We start from the raw sequence: 12,652 nt of genomic DNA on the forward strand, positions 1-12,652 counted from the left end.
GCCTTACCTCACAGCAGCCTGCTTCCTGGCCTAAAGCTTATGTACCAAGGCCATACAGGCTGGGGGACAGACAGTACATGCTTTTAGCTTGTACTGGTTTCTCCTTTCATCTGAGGCTTTGCTACCAAAGGGTGATGAGGGTAAGAACATACTGAATACACGTCAGAGATCCACACACTGTCAACACAGAATCATCTGGGCCACACTCGGGACCTTCCAAGCCAGTAGCCAACCTGGGGCTTCTACGGGCCATACAGACGGTCACATTCTCCAAATGCTTTGTAAAATTCATATTTCTTGCTCAAGATCATTTAAAATGAAGTTTTTCATTTCAAGGCACCCCTGCATCTACCTAAGCATGGAGTCACATGAGACCTGCGTAAAAGTACTGATGCAATTAAGCAAAATAGCATTTAAAGGACCCAACTTTCCCTCAAAACTAGAAAATTAGCATGCTCCTTAAAGACTCTGCCTCCTTTAGGTTTGTTAAATGGAAGGTCAGAAGGTTTCCTATAAATCTGAATTCTGAATAATTCTAAATCCTGATAAGCTCTTGGGTATTTATTTCAAAAGCAATAATATTTCATTTTTTGTCCTGTAAAATAAATGCAACTTTACAGAATATGGTAAAAGTGGATAGACAAAGCACGTTAAATATTCAGCTACTATTTACAGTTTCTCCCACAATTACATGTTAAAATGTACTTTTTATTCTTTTCAAGTTGCTGCTTAAATCTAGGCAAAAGTGCTTAAAAAAGTCTTTCACTATTTACAGTTAAAACCAGACCACAAAACTGCTCAGGACAATTTACAGCCACGTTCTGCCAGCGCTCCCGAAGGCCATGGTCAACACCAGCCACTCGGCTCTCAGCTCTGGCACAAGGCACCAGGAAGCTCAAGAACTTGAACTTGCCTTCAGCATTGTTATGGGACTGCTAAGCTCAATTATGAAGACCACTGCTTAATAAACTCCTGACGTCTCAGAGATTGGCTGCCACTCACTGTGTGGCGGCTCCCCACATTGTGTGGCCTGATGAAGCCCCCTACTCAAACACGTCTACACAAATAACACGGAAAACAAACACCCCAAGAAGTCTGACTTGCTAAAGCTGAGTGTCATGTCCACCGGTCAGGCCCAACCTCTTTCGACAATGTCACAAAAATTAGAGCACCGACATTTTCATTTCAAAGAACTAGATGAATGCACCAGGATTTTAGAATGGGTGTGTTACAAGGGGTGAAGGGATGAGGGAAAAGAGAAAGAGATCCAATGGAGAACTGGCCCCCCCAAGAGGGAGGAAAAGCATAGCAACCTGTTGAAAACGTTTGACTCTTGCACTTTAAAATGAAGTGTAGCCCGTGCTATGCACACACAAGATCACGGGGGGGGGGGGGGGGGGGGGGGCTGGGAGGCATGCACCATTGTCCGATATGGAAATCCAGGAATGAGGATGATGCGTGACCTGCCGTTACACTGGCTTGCTGAGCTCTTGCAGGATGCCACCTGCCCTGAGAGTCAGGAAAGTCCCAGCACAATACTACAGCACCAGGCTCCAGCACCATACAGCACCTCACAGCACCTCATAGCATAGCACAGCACAGCACCGCACACAGAGCCATGCTGGCTCTTCACAGCTTGGGTTCAACTTCTTGTTTTTAAAGATACAGTAGCCCTTTTTCAGTATCAACTTAAACTTTGGGGCGATTTTTTTTTTTAAAAAAAACTGCCACTAAGCTTCCTTCGGCCCAGTACTCACTGGCTGATCAACATGGTGGAAAGGGCTCCTAGGAGCCTCTAGACTCCTGCTCCAGCGTGAGGTGCTGCCTAGTGAACCAGGACATCGTATGACTTGATAAATAACGGACAGAAGATTCAGTGTGGAGACTAGCAAGCTTGAAGCTGTCTACTTCCAACCTGGTTTCTGGGGACATGGACACCATCTCCAGGCCAGGCCCCCAGGTGTCTACAGCCTCTCTCATCCCAGCGGAGAAGAAAGGGACTTCCCTAAAGGCTCCCCTGCCTGTGGGAAGGAGGGATGTACTGGGGCTACATGCTACCCTTGGCTCATGGAGGGGGCAGATGGCTGGGAGAACCAGCAGCTCCCGGGAAGGCCAGGCTCACCAGGTAAGAGTGGCACTGCTGCCTTTCCTGTCCATCGGTAACCATTACTATTGTCATTAAAAAAAAATCCAATAAATACACATTTTAAATGGAATTTAAAACTACTCTCCTTTGTGAAAGGACACTATAAACTTTCTTTCCATTATTGTGATATACAAGGATAAAGTTTTCAAAACAGAAAGATAAAAGCCCCTCAAAACAAGGGGAAAAATTTAAAACAATGTGGAGATATAAATATTTAGATCACAAAAAAAAAGAAAGAAAAAAAATCACCCGACAGCCGTAGTTTCTTCTTCAAAGTGCTGGGGACTGGGGAAAGGGAGGGGCGGGTCAGTTCTGAGGTTTGGACCATAAATACATATATATGATAGGTATATCCATATATGTAGATATAGAAGGACTTCTGCACCCCCAACCCGCCCCAGGGCATGAGGGAAAAGCACCACAGAGACAGCTCGGGCCAGGCCCGACGCTGAGGTACGCTGGCTCCCGGCACCTAGATCCAGCGACTGTAGGGGCCAGTGACCTTCGTGTAGGCGTAAGAGGACACGGTGACTGCTGAGTCTGTGGGCATGGCCAGCGCCTGCCTGGTGGGGACGGTCCCCTTCTTTTCCTTGTGCTGGGGCTCGGCCACCACGGCGCCCCCCCACTTGCGCTTCTTCCCGTAGAGCTTGGCCTCCTGCTGGCCCAGGCCCAGACGCGCAGCCTCCTCCTGTCGCTGTCGTGCCCGCTCGGCCAGCTGCTTCATCTTGGCTTCCCAGAGTGCCAGCCCATGGTTGGGCTGGTTGAGATTCTTGTGCTGGTAGAAGACCAGCGAGATACGGGTGGGGTGGCAGCGGTTGGGTTTCTTGAGAGGGGTGGTGGCGTGTAGCTCTCGCCGGGCACACTCTATCAGAATGGAGCCATGGGCCGGGGCCACAGCCACACCACCGATGTTCTCGTCCAGGAAGTTGTGTTCGCTGTCTGACCACAGCTCCTCCTCTTCCTCTTCCACTCCAGGGCCGCCCTTCTCATCCTTCACTGACCCCTTGCTGGAAGGCTCCTCGGTGGCTGTCCCCTCCTCCAGGCTGAAAGGATCCCACAGCTTCTCCTCTGACTTCAGGGCCCCAAACAGCTTCTCGCTGGAACCCAGGGGCATGGTAAAGGCCTGCCAGGCTTTGTCCAGCTGGCTGGCCCCGGGTGTGGGAATCCTTCCCTCTTCTCCTTTCATGGGATTCCACAACTTGTCTTGGAATCCAGGGCCACCTTTCAGGGTAGAGTTGAAATCCCCTGTTCCCACCCCCCATGGCTTCTCAGTCAGACTGGGGCCAGCCAAGGCCGAGGTACTGTTCCCAAACTTGCAGGGACTCCATGGTTTGCCTTGCAGCCGTCCTCCAGGGTTGGGGGCTGACTGTTGACCTTCACCAGTGAACAGTCCCCACTGGCTGTCTGGGAAGTGTGAAGGGGTCAGACAGCTGGCCCCAAAAGAACTGAGCTTGTCAGGGACAACGCTGGGGCTCTCTCCAGAAGGATACATGCCCCAGCTGCCACCCACACTGTTAGTCCTTTTGGGGGACATGCTTGAGCCTCCTGAGTACTGTCCCCATAGGTGACTAGGCCCTCCATTCTGAGATGCCTCGGGCAAGGATGCTCTGCTCAGCTTACTAGGGTCTCTGGGCATAGATTCAGTCTGGGTCAGAGGGTCTACTGGCTCTTGCTTAATGGATCTGTTGTAGCAGTTGGAGCTTTGAGCAAAGGGAGAGGGGTCCCTGGATGCTGGGTGGAGCTGTGGGACCTTGGATAGCAGATAATCCTTGGGGCCTGGGTAAGCAGGCTGCTGGTGGTGAGGGGCGGGGTGGTGGGTGTCTGTATTAACAGCCTGGCCTGGCAGCTCGGCAAACTCAGCACCACCGTAGGCTGGGTTCAGGCTGTTGTGCAGACTGTGGAGGTCTGGCTTCTTCTCAAAACTACCACCGCTGCTCCCATGTCCCCAGGCACTGGGACCCAGGAACTGGGAGGGGAAGACGGGGTTGCTGGAAGGAAAGCCATAGTAGCCAAAGGAGGGAAGTGCGTACTTGGAGTGGAAACCATTGACGGAGGCCAGGCCAGGCTGTGCGTAGCGAGAGTGGTATGAGTATACGCTGCTCATGCTGTAGGGGTCGGAGGGCCGGCAGCTGCCCAGCACCGAGTAGCTCTCTACCACCGCATTGCCACTGTACTTGAAGGAGCTGAAGTGGTTCTGCGGCTCCACCTTGAGGGAGGGCTTTAGGCTTTGCTGGGATAATCCACCCTTCAGAGACAGGCCTGAGGAAGGCAGAGGCAAGGTGGAAAAAGGAGGGTGAGATCACAGGCTGGCAAGGCAAGGCCTAGGTGCAGAGGACAGGGATGGACCCTCCCTCCTTGTCAGGAGAGGCAGTATGGATGAGGTGCTGAGGGTAGCCCAAGTCACATATGGATTTGCACCTTCGGTGCCCCTAAACACAGGTCCTGACCCTGCCAGAGGTGGACCTGACTTCCTCTCTGCTTTCACTCCTCATCTGACCCCTCAAATTCCTCAAGTTTTAATCTTCCCAAAGTGCTAGCCTGGGGGTCACTGCAGGGACTGCTGACAGGGAAAAGCTCAGGTGCTCACAACCCACTGCCCACCCATGGGCCTGCAATCACAGTAAACTCCCCAGACTGAGTGTGGGAGCAGCTAGAAGAGAAGTGAAACACTGTCCAGGGAGCTCGTTTCCAGATAAGCAGTCCGCTTTTCACACTTGCTCAGTGGCTCCACCTGGTCTGATGGTCAGAGTGAAATACCCTAGGACCTTCCCTCCTAAGTGGCCACTGTGATGTGATGTGGAGATGGGGGGAAGGGTGGGATGAAGCCCTGTGAGGTACCTGTTCCCTCACCTGGGTCAGTGGTGATCCCAGCCAGCTCTAGGGCCTCCTGCTTGATCTTTTCAGGCGTGCTCAGCTTCTCCTTCTGCATTTTCTTCTTCTCAGCTGCCGCCTTCCTGGCTTCCAGCTGCCTCTGGCGGCAAGACTTGGCAGGCTCAGGCAGACGCCGGACCTCACGAGGGAAGGCTGTGAGTACCTGGATGGCCCCATTGCCCACCTTGGCATTTTGGTTCTCCTCACTGCCAAATTCATCCGTGCTGGCCATCTTGTAGAGGGGAAGCACATGTAGCTGCTCATCCTCAGGGATTTGGCCCACACAGCGATTGTCTTCCTTGGTCAGGGTGCAGACCTGCCTCATGCAAGGAGAGAAGCCATGAGGTTGGGGTCCATGCTGAGGAGCCCCCAAATATGTGACCTTACCACCAGCCATCTACCTGTTCCCACCACACTCTCTTGATTCTCAGAGGTTCTAAAAACTAACAACACAGAGGCTGCAAGACAACTTTCAAAATGGGTCTGTCACATTATCTCATATTTCCCACTATGCTGGGAGAGGATGGAAGATGGGCACATGGCCACAATGCTGACAAGTGGCTGGGCTGGGACCAGTTCATCTTTGTTACCACTGCATCACATCACCTAGCCACGCTTTGTACCTTCTTGCCTGCACCCTGAACACACAGCTCCTATGTTCTTAAGGTAAATGCTATTAAAAGTGATTTTAGAAAAAATAATGGTAAACATTGGTCACACATGCACACACATGTATATAGTGCTTTTGGGTAACTATTATTCATAATTATTAGGCTTTTAAAAACAACAATTTTTCTTAACATGAATATTTTCTAATGCATTAATCTTCCCACTATGAAGTACACATCCATTATCAAACATTTCAACTTGTTTCTAATATTTTCCCACTACAATTAAAAAAAATCCCTTGAATTACATTGTTTTTGTTTTTTGAGTTAGGGTCTCCTATAACCCCAGCTAGCTTGGAACTAGCTAAATAGGACAGGCTCACCTCTATCTCAGATCTGCCTGCCTTGGCCTTCCGAGTGCTGAGATTACAGGCATACACCACCATACCCAGCTGAATTATATTTTCTGATCCTCTTATTTAAGTTTTTATTGAACTTTTGTACATTTCATGGAACAGTTCTTAATCAAAATTAGACCCCTCCCCCATCCATGCTCTCCTCCCCAACCCCCCACCGGATCTCATGTATTCCACCATACATATTAAGTCCTATCCAGTCAAACATTTGTACCAGATGTCCTTCAGTGCACATCTATCCACTAGAGTCTAGTCAGCCCATCTAGAGATTATAAGTAAGGCATACGCTCCCTCATATAGTAGTAATCAGTCCTCCAATAGTTCTCATGCTAGGGCCAGCCTGTCACCCATTTCTCTTGTTCCAGTCTGGGCCCTAGTTTGAGTTGGCATGGGTCCTGTGCCATACGATCCAATTATACCACTCCTTGGCATATACCTAAAGGACTCATCCTATGTGAAGATACCTGTACATCCATGTAAATGGATGAAACTGGAGAGTGTTACACGAAGTGAAGTAATACAAACACAGAAAAGCAAGTGATGTGTGATGTTTTCTCTCATTTGCGGATTGTAGCAGCAATCCCTTATATGTCCTGATGTAACACCATGAGCCATGAAAGTGGAAAGGCTATGCTTTTATTGAGACATGGTTTTACACTGTAGCTGGTCTTGAACTTCTTGTGTAGACCAGGCTGGCTTTGATCCTTCTTCCTCTGCCTCCTGAGTGCTGAGATTACAGGCATATGCCACATGCTTGGGCTCCAAAGTACTTAATTTCTTAGAAGAGATGCTATGAGGCAGCCCTACCACATTCTGCAAAACTGCCCTAAGATCGATATCTCTCTCTCTCTCTCTCTCTCATACAGTCTCACTATTAGATAGGGTCTTACTATGTAGCTTTGGCTGGCCTGGAACTTACTCTGTAAATCAGTCTGGTCTCAAAGAAATCCACCTGCCTCTGCCTGCCAAGTATTGATATTAAAGACATGTACTACCATGCCTGGCCCAGCCATTATTAACTACTTTGCTCATTATTAAAACATCTTGTTGGCTTCTATTCCTCAACAAGGCTTGTTTTCCGCAAGTTTACTATCTAATCTTAAATATTTAATTTTTTTTTCTGTGTTCTGACTGTAGCATTTAGGACTGTCACCACCCTCCCATCCCCAAGAGGCTGCCCCTGCCAGAGGTAGTTAAATCCTGGAGGTGGCAAAGTCTTCCTAGACTGCACCTTTGGTACATGAACGAGCCAATAGAATCAGACCCACCCCCCAACTACTTTACCAAGTTCATGCAACAAGTAAAATCTCTTGTTGCCCTAGATCACTCCAGGGCCAGGTCCTGGGCATCTGGAGACCACCCTCCTCAGACAACCTCCATAGTCCAGAGCTCTCAGAAATTTTCCAAACCAACAAGTCCAGAACTTTCTCAGTGGTACCCTCCCCCTTGTCCACTCCTTCCTGTTGAAATCCCTATAAAGGTTCTAGTTTCCCTCAGCTCCCTGTTTCCTGACCTGGCCTGGGGCCTGGTATAGCCTCCTGAATCAGGCCACACCTCCTCTTTCTAGGTATCTGTGACTGTAACATTCTTAGATGAAGTTCATTTCTATGTGTCTTATGATACCTGATTAAAACACCCCTTAGGTAGATTTTATTAAATTCTGTCTCCCTTTTCTGAGTTTTGTGTCTTGTGCGCATGTAAGTGCACCCGTGTCGTGCAATGCCCACAAAGGTCAAAGAGGGTGTTAGGTTCCCTGGAACTGGAATTAGAGATGGTTGTTAGCTGCCATGTGGGTGCTGGGAAGCAAACCAGGGTTCTCTACAAGAGCAGCCAGTGCTCTTAACCATTGAGCCATTTCTCCAGTCCCCTTGTGACCATTTTTTAATGTTATTTTTATGTAAAGTCATCTTTGTATATTCTGGCAATCATAGATTCTGCCTCAGTTGGCTTGCTATGCACCATTAGCCACTGTGAGGAATCTGATGACCATCCTGATGTCTGATTTGTGGCATGTACACAGGCTTCCTTCCATACGTGAGGTTACTCACATACCACTGCTATTCTAGGACCTGCTTTAACTCAAAGACATCAAATTACTCACTTTGTACTGGCCTTTCCATTTTGATTGAGTTTTATTTCCTGAACAGATACTTCACACTTTTGTGGTGTCAACTCTATGCATCTCTTCCTTTTGACTTCCTCCCTTAGTGTCACTTTTCCCAGCTTTGTTCTTCCCAGAGCACATAGGTCTTTCAACCTTCTCCACTGTCCTGACGTCTGTGTATGTTCTGGGTTACACTGGCCTTCAGCCTTACTGCTTGCCCTTCTCTAACACCCCATGTGATACACAATAGAGCAAAGGTCAAATATAAAGGGTGTGATATGAGAAGAACTACTATTCCTAACACACACAAGAAACTTTACAAATGTCAAGACATGGCAATCTTGACTAAAAAGTAAGCAACAAAGGACATAATAGATACCCACAAAAATGAAGTTAAAACTGACAAGGAAAACAGGGAAATATGTCCAACTTCTTCAGTATAAAGGCAGCACACCTCTGAGGCAGGCAGAGACTAAGGAGACCACAGGATTCAGGGTTACAGGAAGAAGACCAGGCAATGGATGCTTACAACTATCACTGTTCCTACCCTGGGACTTCTGAACAGAGCTGTGGGGCCTCCTCATGGCATATGGATGGGAACGGTCTGAAATCACCAACTGCTCATTTGTCGGGGGGCTGGTTACATAGCTGATGTCAGAGATGCACATGCAGCTTCAGTAAGTATGAATGTAAATCCAAACCCACTGACGGCAGGCAAACATGTGACCCCATGCAGGTGGAGCTTCATATGCCTTGTATGGCCAGGGTCATACGTACAGCTGTCAGAATGATGGCCATCAAATGCTCACAGTGGCTCTTTCTACAAGATTTCAGACTAGTCTTTTTTATATTACTTAAAAGATTTATTTTTATTTGTGTGTGTGTGTGTGTGTGTGTGTGAATGTATGCCACAAGTGTGTATGCCACACATATGCATGCCTGTGGAGAAAAGAGGAGAACATCAGATACCCTAGAGCTAGAGTTAGAGGTGGTTGTGAGCCTCCTGACATGGCTGCTGGGAACAGAACTAGGGTCTTCTAGAAGAGCAGCAATTGGTCTTAACCACTGAGCCATCTCTCTAGTCCCAGCTTAAAAGTTTTTAAAACGAAAGACTGGGGAGATGGTCAAATGTGCAAATATGAGAACTTGAGTTCAACTCAGATACCACATATTTTTTATAAATAAAGTTTAAAAAGTTTTTATAATGACAGTCAATATTTAAAGTAGTAAAAGTGGCCAGTGTCTGAGAGAAGATCCACGAGTCAGGCGGGTTTGGAGAGGCTGTGGCTTGGGGTCACTGCCCCCTCCGCTTGTCCACCACGTGGGTGCAGCTCTGATGCAGTGGCAGGCCTGGGATACCCGGGCCTCCAGAGGAATTTAAGAAGATTTTATTCATGCATAGAAGATGAGTTCTTCCTCCACCACCATGAATGAAGAGCCTGATGCTAGGTAGTTAACCAGCTTCGGGACTTAGCAACAGATCTATTAAATAGAAGAGCCATCATCCAGGATCAAGGATGTCCACCCGGCCTTATTTTATTTATGGACTGTCCCAACCCCCTGTTGTCCACTCAGCTTTGCTTGCTCTCTGATATTTGGCAGAATGTCGTGCAAAAAGAGAAAAGATGAAAGGAGAACAGGGTATGATGCTAAGCTTGCAGAATGTTATACAGAAGAGTACAACTCCCGGAGAAACAAAACTTCTGGCCTCTGAAACCTATGACATTCTTCAGTCCTCCAGTATGGCTGATGGTGACAGTTTTAATGAAATGAATTCACATCGAAGGAAAGCTCAGTTTTTTTCTGGGAACTACTAACAAACATGCCAAAACAGTGGTTTTGTATATAGATGGTCTTGATGATACATCTTGGAGCAATCTATATGAAGCAGTTTTGCTAAAAATTAAAGGTGTTATTAGCTTTACTTTTCCAAATGGCTGTTCAAAGATGCGTGGTGTGAATCCATTCAGATTTGAAAGCAGAGGCTTTGGCATCAGCAATAGCATCAACCAAGGCCATGAAAGCTCAGCAAGTTGTGAAAAGTGAAAGCAGAGAAGAGATGCTGGTTCCATTCCGAGATACTCCTGTGGAAGAAGAAGGAAACATGGAGCTGCCTGACTACCTGCCTGAGGACGAGAGTCCCACAAAAGAACAGAACAAAGCAGTGTTTGGGGTTGGCTCACAGAGGGCAGAGCTAGCTGGCTGAGCACAGCTGCAAACTTTTTATCCAGGTCTTTTTACTAGTGACTTGGGCTTCAGTTTGGGGCTCAAGGACTCTGCAAACAAACAAGGGGCCAGCTTCCCATTGTTGTGGTAGATTGTGAAGTGCAATTTGCAATAAATTATCATGAAAAGTTTCTAGATTACATGATTGCATATGCTGCATTTTACATTTTATTGGACACTTTATCTCACTGAATGGTAAACAGCACAGGCTACAGGTGGAATTCGTTTATGTATTTTGGTATTGTTTTCCCTTGCCTCTGGTTTTTGAAAAATATGGGTCCACAGTTAAAATCAAACATCTATGTAGCTTTATAGTCTATTTTGCATGAAGCATGTGATTAGGAAAATGTGTCTTCTCAAGCCTCAGGATCTTTCTGAAGAAGTTGTGCATAGCTCAAGTTGTGCATGAATTGCTGAATATTTCTGTCAGCTTTTCTTCATGAACGATACATGACGTGTGCTCTGGTACTCTTCACTGAAATTGAAACATCTTATTAGCCCCTCTGTGCTTTTTAATTTTGCCAGCCGTGTTTATAGAAAAGACATTACTTAATGGCATTTTGAAAATTGAAATATTCATTTGAACATAGCAGTCCCTTAAAAACAAAACTTTACAAAAAAAATCTTTACAATCTTATTTGCTATAATTTTACTAAGGTTAACATAAAATCAGTTAAGAAGAAGGAAACATAGTGGCAAAGTGCTTTTGGAAGTATTTGAATGTGACTAAATGCGGTTCTAGGTGACTACTGTTCGCGTTGGTTTTTAATCAGCTCTTGAGAATTAAGTCCACTGTGTTACTGTGAGCAACTGCAAGTGGTATCTCGGCCTTAACTTACCCTGTGATGACATACTGTCCTGTTAGAGAAAAATAATAGTACAGAACTGACAAACTTGAAACAAGAAAACAAAAATCCAATGCCTACAATGCCGTAGTGCCACTTTGGTGGAGTCTGACTTCAAACACGAGCTGCCTCGCAGAAGCCTGTTCAGCAGGCGTTCTTTTATTGCCTTTTGTGTGGTTATTATGAGAATGCTGCAGTCACACTGAATGAAAAAAGACCCCAATAAATGCTCATAAAGAAATGAAGCCAGCATTGATCCCTTAATCTTATATCTCACATCTAGCCAGAAAAAAATGGACTTCAGTGAAGGTAAGACACATGAATATATACACATATATAGGTGTTTTTTTTTTAAAGATAAAAACTAATTATATGTATGTAACGCTTTCTTAAGATTCTAAAATATGTGGCAACTGATAAATCCAGCTAAATTTGATTTAATGTAAACGTGATTAAAAACTAACAGGAACGAACTGAATTTCATTTCGTCACCACGTAGAGCTGGTACTTGGAGAATGTGAAGTGAAAATTGGACCTCAGAAAATTTCTTTGCATTTTTGTTGATTCTCTTTTAGGGAAATTTCAAAGCATCCAGTGTCACTGAAGAAAAATAATTGTAAAATACCATTACCAAGAGGGATTTTGAGTTCATTAATATTGTGACTTTTGGGAGGGAGAAGTATTGAAGACATTTAGAACAATTTTTTCCCATGTGTCTGGTCTGTTTCAAGTGATATGCACAGACAGAAGCACAAGTTTTCAGGGCAGAGTGCTTTAATGCCTACTGCCACTTGCTGCCAGAACAGATGTACTGAAAAAAGAAAACAAAACCACCTACTTTCTATAGACATTAAAGCAAAGTTTACTTTCTGTTTTAGCAGTTTATTTTATTTTGCGTTATCACACATCTTATTTAAAAAAAACAACTACCACCCTCAGGCCTCTTGGGGTAAGTCTATAGTGCAACTCTCTCGCTGGGACTCCCCCTAAGGCATATTCACCCTTCCATCCCTCCCGCCGTTCTATACTCCTAGTTTGGGCCCTGCGCCATTCCTAGTCTTGAGGCCCCAGACACCTGGGGAACCAATACTGCTTCCTGATCCTTCTCACCCAGACCAACTCAGTCCCTTTCTTGGGCTCCAGGAGCACCGCTTCTGGTCCTGGCCCCACCCTCATCGGCGCCAGGACTCCCTAAGCCATATTCACCCTTCCATCCCCCCAGCCGTTCCATACTCCTAGTTTGGGCCCTGCGCCATTCCTAGGCTTGGGGCCCCAGACACCTGGGGAACCAATACTGCTTCCTGATCCTTCTCACCCAGACCAACTCAGTCCCTTTCTTGGGCTCCAGGAGCACCGCTTCTGGTCCTGGCCCCGCCCTCACCCCTCTCTGTGTCCCTGGGCCTGCACCACCGGCTAACTCTCCTAGCCTGCACTAC

At 46.6% G+C, this 12,652-nt stretch overlaps 1 protein-coding gene and 1 pseudogene across 2 annotated transcripts in view; one reads left to right on the forward strand and one right to left on the reverse strand.

Annotated features, from left to right (window-relative positions):
- Positions 1-2,216: 2,216 nt before the first annotated feature.
- The window catches only part of Tet3 (tet methylcytosine dioxygenase 3), a 141,187-nt gene continuing 130,751 nt past the window's right edge, over positions 2,217-12,652 (reverse strand). For both annotated transcript variants that reach the window (XM_008852856.3, XM_029555981.1), the window contains exons 10-11: positions 4,997-5,333; positions 2,217-4,405 (exon numbers count right to left, since the gene is read on the reverse strand). In XM_008852856.3, the coding sequence (XP_008851078.2) occupies positions 2,619-4,405; positions 4,997-5,333 (2,124 nt within the window). In that variant the 3' untranslated portion in view covers positions 2,217-2,618. The remainder of the gene's footprint in view (positions 4,406-4,996; positions 5,334-12,652) is intronic.
- LOC103749943 lies at positions 9,441-10,389 on the forward strand (annotated as a pseudogene).

This window comes from Nannospalax galili, unplaced genomic scaffold, assembly GCF_000622305.1.
Source record: "Nannospalax galili isolate Female #2095 unplaced genomic scaffold, S.galili_v1.0 scaffold527, whole genome shotgun sequence".
NCBI lineage: Eukaryota > Metazoa > Chordata > Mammalia > Rodentia > Spalacidae > Nannospalax > Nannospalax galili.